Raw genomic sequence first — 12,376 nt, forward strand, 5'->3', positions numbered from 1 at the left:
AGACATGTCCATGGATCCATATGATACAGGCAGCCACAGACATGTCCATGGATCCATATGATACAGGCAGCCACAGACATGTCCATGTGATACAGGAACCACAGACATGTCCATGGATCCATGTGATACAGGCAGCCACAGACATGTCCATGGGTCCATGTGATACAGGCAGCCACAGACATGTCCATGTGTCAATGTGATACAGGAACCACAGACATGTCCATGAGTCCATGTGATACAGGCAGCCACAGACATGTCCATGGATCCATGTGATACAGGCAGCCACAGACATGTCCATGAGTCCATGTGGTACAGGCAGCCACAGACATGTCCATGGATCCATGTGATACAGGAACCACAGACATGTCCCTGAGTCCATGTGGTACAGGAACCACAGACATGTCCATGGATCCATGTGATGCAGGCAGCCACAGACATGTCCCTGAGTCCATGTGGTACAGGAACCACAGACATGTCCATGGATCCATGTGATACAGGCAGCCACAGACATGTCCATGAGTCCATGTGGTACAGGCAACCAGGGAAGTGTACAAGGGTCCATGTGATACAGGCAATCAAGGAAATGTACAAGGGTCCACTTGATACAGGCAACCAGGGAAATGTACAAGGGTCCACGTGATACAGGCAACCAGGGAAGTGTACAAGGGTCCACGTGATACAGGCAACCAGGGAAATGTACAAGGGTCCACGTGAACAGGCAATCAAGGAAATGTACAAGGGTCCAAGTGATACAGGCAATCAAGGAAATGTACAAGGGTCCACGTGATACAGGCAATCAAGGAAATGTACAAGGGTCCACGTGATACAGGCAACCAGGGAAGTGTACAAGGGTCCATGTGATACAGGCAACATTTCTAGTTTGCAACATTTGGTGTGAATCTGTTGAGATTAAATGTGCAACCCCTATAGACATGTAAACTGTCAAAAGTCACTCATTTCTGCAATATCCGCAACAGACTAGTTTTTGTTTGCAAGTAAAGACACCAACTGAAGATGATGAAAATGATGATGGTAAATCCCCAGATGCTGCCGTACCTACCCAGAAAGGTAGAGGAGGTAGAGGAGGGAGGCGAGAGGAGGGGACTGTATTCCGAATCGCTTGTCTAGACTCCCAATTATTTCTCAGTGAAGCGATATGCTTGCAGTTGGCTCCAGTTAATGCGTTATTTCACACAAAGGTGCCCACAGAAGATGAGACCTCTCAGCCGTGGTCAAAAAACCCAGCTCTTTTCGATAAACCATTTTTGTTCCCCATGTAATTATTGAATTTATTATCTGCTTCATTTCACAGCAATATTCTATACACCAAGACATTCTTCCTTAGCCGATATGAAACATGAGCAGCTTCTCTTGTTAATAATCAGCCAAAGATTGACAAGGATGGTGCGAAAAATGGGGCAGAGGGGTAAAAATATCCCAAATCCTGAGAGAGATGGGAGCCCATTAATAATGACCCTTTAACCCAAAATATGAAGGCTAATTTTTGGCTCACCAGATGTTGCCCTTTTTCTAGAACTTCTCCAAGGTGTGTAGTTTGGTTCCAAGTCATAATTGTAAACACTTTCTTACTTATGCTGCCTATTCTAATCTAATGTGATGTCATTTAAGGTAAGAACTGGTGATAAACATTTGGAAACTATCTTACCAGTAATTAACTCCTCGATAGCAGCAATGAGCTCTCCACTTGGAGTTACCTATGTGTCTTTTAAGCACTACAGGCAGGGAGAAGTGATGGGTAGGCCATAATTGAAATAAATATATGTAAGTCAGCATGGCTTCCCCACACCATTAGTTTAAGCAAGGGCGAGGTACAGGAGGACCTCCTGAGGAAAAATTGTAAGTCTGTGACAAACGATTCTCTAGAGGAGATTTAATTGTCTTTCACCCAGTTGCAAGTTGGACCTCTCACTTGTACTTAACCCCCTTGATCAGGAAGAATTAGCCCCTCTTGTTCCAGCCACGCAGACAGTCTTAACACTCCAAGAGTTTTCAAAATCCACAGGGTGTTGTGAGGTTGCATGTGAAACGAAAATCGAATCAATCTAACTGCTTATTGGAGCCTTTACCAGGCCTGCTCCCCATAATGCATGGTGATAAGATAAGATAAGTAAACGCAGAGCTTTGCCACCTAGCAGCGTGCCGGCCAGTCCGGGCCAGCCAACATTTCATCACATGAGTTGAAGGACAGGGCTTTATCTGGGGTAGAGAAACTAGCTCATAAACTGCATTTTAAGTTTTCACGATTCAATAAATGAAATTTAGGAGTGGTTGCTGGGAGAACTGACGATAACTTTTATGACCTTTAAAACATATCATGTATATTAGTGTGTAAAGGAGAGTTTCCTCCTTAAATTCAATAAAGCATGTTGTGGCCATGCTGTTAGCTGTGGAGACATGATAGTGCCATTTCCATGACTGTCTGTTAGTTGACATTTCACAGCAATGTTTGAAAGTCCATTAAAATACAGTTAAATGAATAAAGTGAGACTTAGAATGAAGGATTTGTGATAAATGGCAGAGAAAGTAACTGGATGATTTTGACTTGATACATGTAATAGAAATGAACTGTGCATCAGGGTGGGTGGCTAGGTGATGGGGTGGAAGGGTGTGAAGGGTGGGGTCCTACATGAAAATAATTGAGGTATCAACTCATGAATAAATAGGTCAAGACCCTAATGGACACACAAATTGTAGAGGAATGTGAAACTGACCCAATCGCCTGGAGATATGTACCAAAAAACAGTGCTGATATCGACAAAGATATACTGGGGAAATACAACCCTTCCAGCGAAATTGACATACATTCCTTGAGACCAGCTTTATCTAAATGATTCCGTTTTGGCGAAAAGATGCATTTTGATAGAGGACCCCTCCGAATTGGCAACGGGCTACCCAGATGCTCACAAAAGACGAAGCCCGAAGCAATCTTTCCACCCGGGCGCGCAGCATTGTTAGTTCCTTCAATGAATTCACAGCTAACAAAGCCTAAACTGGCTGATGCTCTTTTTTTTGTGATTTTGCCGTCATCCATTGTGAGTGTTCCTCATTTGAGAGAGCGAGCTTGCTGCTCCGATGGTGGGGCACTATTAGAAGATACAGGGATCGCAGATATAAGCTAAGATAGTCTTCATATTCACCTCCCTATGCCATGCTTACACGGTGGCGAGCCAAGCAGAAAAGAGTGCTGGTCTATGTGAAGGGTCAAAATTGCTTGGTTAGCCTGCTTTCTTTTCTTGTAAGAACCTCAATTTTAAAACTTTTAAAAGTCCCTCTACACACAAGATGATTCTTTTGTCCAGCTACATAACTCGAAATGGAGATTCTTATCAGTTAACAGCTATCAGCATTGTGACAGACAAGGCTGAAACATACATCATCACTAACATGTATAACATGCAAATGACGGGCGACACTGCATGTCGGTGCAGTGATGTCAATTTCAAGTGAAATTTACATGGACTGATGATATCAAAATTCAAGGACAATATAAAACTTGAAACTGAACATGAACCATTTTTTTGCTACATTTGAAATTCCCCTTAAGTCAAGTATACCTCATCTCGCATAATTTGTCTCCCTTGAATGCAATCTCTTGGCCTGTTAGTCGACGAGAGTAAATGCCAACAAAGAGTGCCAAAATCATAATGGCCACTGTAGCCAGTAAGATAATTTCCCCCTCTTCAGATACACCATAAACATTCCTGAAATTCCACAGTAAAAGAACTCACTGTTTCCTAGAGATAATGTAGACAGACCCCTGTTTACATACAACCAATATTTCCACAAATTATTTCATTACATGCAATAAACTCTGATTTTATCAAAAACAAAAAGTAATTCATTATTTTTTTCATAAATCTCGTAGATTAATATTTCCTGATAACTTCTGTCATATACAGAGATGTCAATTTCAGAATCAATTTCGAGAAATGTGCATCATAACAACAAAAGTGTATGTGTGAAATTGACAATGTAAATATACCGTAACACACTTGTACTGCTCCCTTGCAAGGAGAATCTACAGTGCAATAAACAATCCTTAGAAGATTGGCTGTAATTGAAATGTTAGACCAATGATTTGCAGCAAGGAAAATTCCCTGCGCCAGGTTTGGTTCAAAGACTAACAAACCCGGTGGGGTTCCAGTGGCTACACAGTTAAAAGAGTTATGCCAAAATATTTTGACCTTGTCAATTGCACTGTGGAAGAAATGCTCAAGGGGTATTTCTCCAGAAAGCCAAAGACATGAACGACAGACTTGAGCAGGCAGTATTCAACACAAATCTCAATTGGCTTGCTCTCATATGGGAGCCTCGCCAACTTAACTGCCACGTGTACGAAGCATTGGCAATAATTACCCTGTAGATAACAATCCCAAGAAACACACCTTCCAACTAGTTTTTCCTTCTAGCTTAATTCCCCCAAATTAATACTGGCATGTTATTTATTGGAGATTTTCATTATGCCTCTAAAAACTTAGTGTCTGTTTTACTTGAAATGATGACTAAATCTAGACCATGCTGTTGTTATAACCTGCTACTGAGATCATTAACTGATGCATCATTTAGAAATATGTTTCAACTAGATAGAAATGATTTGTCAAACTGGCCAGTAAGTCTCATTTCAGTCCTACAAAGCAAACACTGCAATCCATGGTAAGAGCATTGGTGACAATTAACCCTGATCCCTAGCGAGAGTGATTGACAGCTACCTACATCAAATATATCACAGTAAATCTGGGTGATCCCGATAAGCCTGACAAGGTATCCCTGGATCTCCACTGAAACAGAACTACAGCCATCTCCTACACACTGGCGCTTGCCATCATACTGCACAAATTAATCAAATCCTACAACTAAACCATCTTAATAAGCCAAATTAACACATGCTGATGTGAAATATACATTCTAATTTATGAAATTGACAACTTCCTGAAACTGACATCTCAAACCATGAAATGAACAGGCCTCAAAGTGACATCCCACATCTTTGAAATTATGTACTAAATGAACCAGGAGTTCCAGAACCTGACATGTAGCACATTAAAGCACCGTGCTTGGTCCTCCACATCGCAAGTTACGTGTACCTAATCGCTGTCAACCACGTCAACCTTTGTACCTTTCAACATGTGTCACTCTGGCTTGACCTCTGCTTACCTGAATTTCCATTGGAGATACTACCTAGTCAAATTAGAGCACAGTATCGCGTGTGCAGTCATTGTGTAACACAGATTTGTGCTCGTGAGGATTTCGTGATAACCCGAGTACCAATCGTACTTGATGGCGTTTATCATTTCCTGAGTATTGTGGGCAAGAGGGATGTCCTTGCTCCCCCGCCAAGTCACCTATCAACACATTTGTGATAAAATATCACTTGACAAGATTTAAGAAATCTACACCTGCATAATCTCGTCCGGGGCATGTTATTGTGTACAAACAGTATTTGTATTGCTTGCTTATATAGAAAGCATGCTCCTTGCTCAAATTGTATCTTGCTTTTATCACTGGGAAATATTTCAAACTGTAATTATATTTACCTTTGACCCTAAGCACCTTCCTGAATTAACCTTTGAGCCTTACCAAACTGATTAGACCCTCACAGTACAACAAAAGCCTTGGTGGAATTTAGATCATGGACAAATAAGTTTGAGTAGAACAATAACCTGCTTGTGTATAAATAATATCCTAATTTGATATATGCAGTGATAAAATATTTGCAAGCTGGCAAGTCAAAACTAATGGCAATCTTACAAAGCTATCATAATGCAATGTTGAGCTACTTTTGCAGGAACAATTAACCCTCTTATTCCAAGGTCAGCTCGGGAACTGATCACATGACCATCTTGACTTAAAAGCTCCCCCCATTCCTCTTTACCCCTCATCATGTACCTGATATTAAATGGACTTGTCGAAAACCCATCTGTAAATTATAAATCCCAAATGTTGGGCATATTAAGCCGATTGGTTACGAGACGTTGTAATATTTTATATCCTCATAAAATACCACCACCCAATCACCGATCAACAAGCACAAATATACCTGCTACACAAACACAAGGAAGCCACTACATATTTCCCCAAGAGGATTACGAGAATGTAAGTTTGTAACTTAATTTTGGGGGAACAGTAGGGACAGGGGAGATAACTAGTAAAGGTTCCACATTTTTTCCTCAAAAAGACAAAGTTGGACTGAAAAAGTCCCTCTTAAAAACATCCCCCTTAATCAGTTGAGGCGGTCATGTAGCAGACATGGTCTCAAATTCCTGCAGGAAGATATGACAAGCCAGTAAACCAGCATCCATTTTTATATGTCCATTATCTTGGTGGATTGTAAAACTGCGTAACTCTAATTAGACAAATGGAGCCACAGACTTGGCCTCTCTCTCAAGTAGTTCGTCTAGCGGGGAGAATATAGTCGTCCACCTCATTAGTGGGGCTTCACCTTGCAGTGGTGACATCATTGAGATGATTTGGAGGGGCTCGTAGCTTTTCCGTGCCCCAAAGAATCTCCAAGAATGGTCTTAAAGTTGAGGGAAGTCTGGGGAAGGTCGCTTTGAGGGCACTTACCAATTGTTTACTTGTAGTATCGTCAGACCAGTGTCTTGAGCTAGCTGCTTCTTCTGTTCTTCTGAAGGGTAGGGATGCTGCAACCAAAAGATGCCACGTCATTAACGCAGTCAAAATAAACCTGCGTTTACCCACTTGCTATTTAATTGAGTAACGTTCTTGTACCTCGGAAAATATTTGTTTGATTTGGGGAAGGCTCTTAAACTGTGAACTGAAATCTTCCTTGGGAGTGAGTTCACATAACAAAATGTGTTTAGAAAGGATATATTTCAGTGTGGACCACAAGCCGACTAAACTCAAGATAAGTAATATGTTCAGGCTCTATCAGGGCTGGACCATCTGGAATATATTTATAGATTATATTTTCAATTGTAGACAAAAAGGGGACTGAGGAATGATACATCTTTGTTCATTTTGTGACCTCATGTTACTGGAAATATTGAAATACTCTATCTCAGAATATACAGCGAATAAACAGGATTTAGATTTCATTGCACTCACATAATGCAATAAATATGCTTGAATAAATACACATATAATATCATAAAACTCTACTGAAATGTTAACATCTACTTAATGGCATTTAACTACACTGAAGACGCATACTGTTAGATGATGCTTTATTACATGATTCACAAACAAAACTTGACAACATTTACAGTTGCACAAAAGCTGAAAAATAACCTATAAACTGATTCAAGCATTTCAAAACTGGATCCAATTTCTTGCCATATAGTGACATTAGGATACCATGTAAAATATTTTTACAATTTGGGTGTAATGTCAACTCATTAAGAATGGCCATTTCGTATATCCTTGAAACTGTCCTACAATAAGGTGTTAAATGCCAGTGGGGTGTGATGGTGCACAAACAATATACCAACGTGATTATGGACCAAGTCGTAATAGCAGTGAAAGGTCATGTGGCAGTTTGCTAAAATTACAACCACGGGCCATCAAGCACTTCCAGCAACCCTGGACAGGAAACACAGGGACTCTATGGGGTTGATTTGGGAGATAGGGGGGGTGGCGAGGGGGGTGGCCAAATGTCACGTCCCTTTTTACTCCCATCTCGTTAAACATTTTAAAGATGAAAACAATGCAGTATCTTGCTCTGACTCAGGGTCAGACTTCCATTGTTGTGATGACTTGAGACCTCAATTTTCGCCAAAGTTTTGTCGGCCAGTCAGATCAAGCCTAGCTGACAGAAATGATCAAGTCTCGCGGGATTTTGGGAGTGACATGATTTCCAATCAGATTTTTTTGCTCATTACAACCGAGAAGGAGGTCAAGACCATCATAATCAATTCACAATTTTTCTCTTTTGCATATTCGTTATTCTATGTTTGAGAAAACGATTATCATAACATGATTATCATTTCCATATTGAATCCCCCCAAACTGCAGCGACACAGCTAAAGCTATGACCTTACAAAATATGTTTCCACTAAAACATTCAATATCAAAAAATATTTTTGGAAAGTTTTCAAAAAAGGCTGTGAAACTAAATAAATGTTATTCAAACATTAAAGAAAATAGTCTGGATTTAAAAAATAACAAATACAGAATGGTAAACAAGTTGGTTTTTATCCAAACATCGTTGGAAACTGGATACAGATTTGCTGATTTTCTGTATACTTAGACCACACTGAGCACAATTCTGCAAAACATGGCTATTCAACTTTCATTGTGGTACTTTCCTAATTCAGTTACCTCGGCGACATTGACCCTACTATGCACACAAAGGGTAAATACCCCATGTTTTGACAATTTATAGAGGCGGGACCGCCCAATCACAAAGTCAGTTGCATTGTGTACTTTGCCAACTAAGGCAAACATCGCCCACGATAGGGGAGCCTGAGATCTGCTTATGCACTGAGGATTACTGAGATCTTATTTCCTTTGTAACATTGAGTTGATACTTCTGTAGACTTCTCACTTTACTAAAAAGCATTATGAATAATCTCAAATTAATGCAATAATTCTGTATCTTAAAATGATAAATGTTACTTGTGTATTTCATGATTGTCTGACTAAATAGTAAAAACCTAAGCAATTTGATTAGTGATTGGAGCATAACCTGACAGAAAATATTCAAGGAAGTGATGTATGTTTCTAATCTCACTTGTGCCTGTCAAGATCACTGATAATATTATTGTCATATTATGTGTCTAAGATGGCCTAGACAAATTTTGTTTATTCGTGATAATTATGATGTCTGGGAATATTATTTATTTTTAGTAATTTGGCAATATTATATGTGTGTTTATCTTTCTGGGTTGTGACCAAACCTCTTATCATGGGAAAGAAGTGATCTAGTCTCTCCTTAATATAAGCTGTCACACAATAGTGAAACTAGCACCACCCAAATTAACATGACATTTACATCTAGTCACAAACTTTCAAAATATGTGCAAAGTATAACACTTATAAACAAAGAAAACAGCCTAAAAATACCCTACATCATATATCATCTCTATAATCTACCCTGGCACCTTTGTATATTTGGATCTCTGGCTAAAAATACATTTTGGCAGAGAACAATTTTCCTTCACTCCAGAAATCCGCAAGAGACAACGCTGGACAACCATTTCTCTTCATTACAGACAACTAAGGTTTTCCTTCAGCATAATGTAAATAGAGTTAAATTAAGTTGGCCAAGTACATGTTAAAACCACTGAATCAAGCTTATCTGAAAAACAGCCAGGAACAGACAATAGAAAGTACTTGCAACCTAACATACTGATGTTGGGAGTAGAAAAACTAAACTAATTATCTTGGACGGCTAACCTGTAGAAAAATCAAATTGTAACATTTGTTCAAAATATTTAAAATAAAAAAAAGCCACCTAACATAATTGTAGAAACGAAAAATTTCCCCGAGCTAACAAACAGGTGTTGGGAAATTAGCAGATATCACTTTCTCAAAATAATATAGGGTTATTTTCCCGAGCATGCATACATTTATTATTGAAACATGACAGGGTTTGAAAAATGTTTTGGTTACGAGTGTCAATTTCTTGTCAATTAGCAATTAACAACATTCCAGAGGTGAGTCTGATGATACCTAGTGTTTAATCTACATCACCTAACACAATTCAGCCGCCATTGTTTCCACGCTCGCACAAATCCAATATACTCCGGCTATATTTCAGAGTTGTTTTAACAGCTACACAAAAAACACAATATGTCTGAAAATAGTATTTGCAGTAACATAAAACATTATCTATCTAAATCCCTCCTAAAATACTTCCTTAAATCAGATAGAAGGTACGATGAAATAAAAATGTTTCCTTTTTTTAAAAGAGTTAAGTCTGTTTATTTTCAGCCGAATTTCTAGGTCATTGCCACAGTTTTCAAACTGAGCTGTGAGCTGTAGAAAATAACTGGTGCCAAGACCCATCTCAGCTCATCATGCTACTCAGTGGGGTATTAAACAGTAGACGGAATTAAAGGGATGTTTTTAAGCCATTGAGAAATATCACTTATATGTACAACTGTGAAGCTATGGAGACGAGCATTTACGTTTATTTGAAATATAATTAAAGGATCTTGGAGACTGTAGATAGTAATGTTATATCAAAACTGTCATGAACCAAAATAGAAATGATCTGCCATAATGACATCTCATCAATTAGGGCGATGGCATTCACATATTTACCTCCATCAAAGAACTACTGACAAGCCAGGTATCTGGGTCTCCATGTTCAAACTTGATTCAGAAAGTGACATAGGTTGACCACTAGCGATTGAACAACATTAAGCATTAAATAATTATTGAAATGAACCACAATTACCGAAAGTCTCTCTTAGGAGGAGATGGTCTCATTGCATCTGTCCAAACAATGAGTGTGTTCCCCAGCTGAAGGAAGGGATGTTTGTTTGGTCAGGGGAGATGGACATGGACACTTGGGGTGGTGAGTGACTGACACAACAGCTACTGGGACACAACCCCCAGCTGAGCCCCCCCAGGACACAATGTACTTGCCACCCCTGTAATCAGTCGGATCCACCCCCAGCCCCTGGCCCACTGGGGGCTAGCTACTTTAGAGATTCCCCTTCCTAGGCTGTGGATGTGGTCTCTCGTTGATATAGTCTGTTTGAGTACTTGATCAACGAAACAGACAGCATCTTGAAATAGGTTACACAAAATTGACGCAAAGTCTGGGTATGATTTAATAATATGAAAATTATTAAAACAAAGGATAAATACTAGATTGATGCAAGATTTGTTTCTAACCTGATTAGATTTCTCATAGACAAAAAAGAAGGTCATCTAGCTATTGAAACCAATTCCAAATTCAATATAGCACAGCTAACTGGCATCATTGTCTTCATATGTCAATCAGTCACATTCAATCTGCATATTTAATTCCAAACACAACCTAGATTTGAAATTAGATCTAGAAAATTGCAGTTTCTCCTTTCATAGCCTGTGAAGTGTAATTGTAGGATAGTGATCCGATGATCGGCTGCCCAGTGTCCAGCGAGTGGACAATAGGGGCGGGTGGCTGGTCATCAATTAGGGAGCACTGAGGGGGACAAAGGGATGACACTTGTATTGAGTGGACACACTAGTGGACACTGGGTAGCCACAGTCCACTACATTTACCCTAGGTGGCTAAATGGCGGGTATTGTACGGGTAACTGTGTTTGTTTTGACGGTCAGTGGCGGTCAGCTTGTCAGTACATTATTGATGTCATAAAGATGGGCTGGAGAGGGTGCGGGACAATTCCTGATTAGGGTTTATGTTGCATGTAATAAGGCTGAGTCGATGGCATCCCATGTTCTGTCACACATTTGGCTTTGTGACACCTGAAATTTACGACAAGGCTGTTTGATTTGGGATTACACAATGTAAGAACTACTCAAGGAAAGACTCCATTTACATCATCATCTAAAAGGGTTAATTGAAATTTACAACTTGCACTTTTCAATTTTTGATAGTGATGTATCTGCCGTTGACATGTTAGTTTCATAAAAAATGTCAAAACTTGTCCATTTCACTGAAATGAGTATCTCTCTTGTCCATCAAATCATTTAAGTCAGGTACAAATTGTCAATTAATGGTATACGTTGTTCTCAAAAAGCATTCCAAACACATTACCTGTCTCGTGGCAAGCATGCCTTTTAACTTGTTGTGTCATTTTTCCACAAAATTAAAACTGGCTTTGAAATTTTCAAAATACTGTGTAGAGTTGGGTCTCATCTTGTTGCCCGAGTCGTTTACACCATATATCAAGCCAATCAAACACATGCTTGTAAGTTTTTTCATCATAAAAGACTTTTTTCATCTAACTTGATCACAGAATCAGTAATTTGGCCAGGCCTTTTACATTTATCAAAGGATGCATTGATAGTGTAATTAAAAGCACGATGCAGTTGAAATCCAAGCATCAAAGACAAGCCAGTGACACAATAGATAATGACGATCTATACATCAACAATTCACCAAACACAGGGATCCATTTACAAGCTACATCTATGCTGCGAAAAGCCAAACTTGAGTGTTTTGTTGTTCTGGACCTACACGGATGATATAACAATAATTAACAGTAATACTACAGTATAACTTGAAGCCTAGTTGTGAAATTATGTATTGATTTATTTATGCAAGCAACAATACCAGGTCCTCTTTTCTTGATTATCGAGAAAACATGATGGAAAACATTTGGTAACAGCTTTGCAATTTAAGGACTTAAGCGAGTCTATATTCCTACATCGTTGACTACATTCTCATTTCCTTGTCCATCCGGCTAGTGGCAGAAAAAATGGTGCACATCCGAGCAAT

General features: G+C 39.3%; 1 protein-coding gene across 3 annotated transcripts in view; it reads right to left on the reverse strand.

Annotated features, from left to right (window-relative positions):
* The window catches only part of LOC139442629 (homeobox protein Meis1-like), a 107,686-nt gene that overhangs the window by 30,680 nt on the left and 64,630 nt on the right, over window positions 1-12,376 (reverse strand). For all 3 annotated transcript variants that reach the window (XM_071223488.1, XM_071223489.1, XM_071223490.1), the window contains exon 10: window positions 6,586-6,662. In XM_071223488.1, the coding sequence (XP_071079589.1) occupies window positions 6,586-6,662 (77 nt within the window). The remainder of the gene's footprint in view (window positions 1-6,585; window positions 6,663-12,376) is intronic.

Source organism: Haliotis cracherodii, unplaced genomic scaffold, assembly GCF_022045235.1.
Source record: "Haliotis cracherodii isolate W230 unplaced genomic scaffold, xgHalCrac1.p SCAF_5, whole genome shotgun sequence".
Lineage (NCBI taxonomy): Eukaryota > Metazoa > Mollusca > Gastropoda > Lepetellida > Haliotidae > Haliotis > Haliotis cracherodii.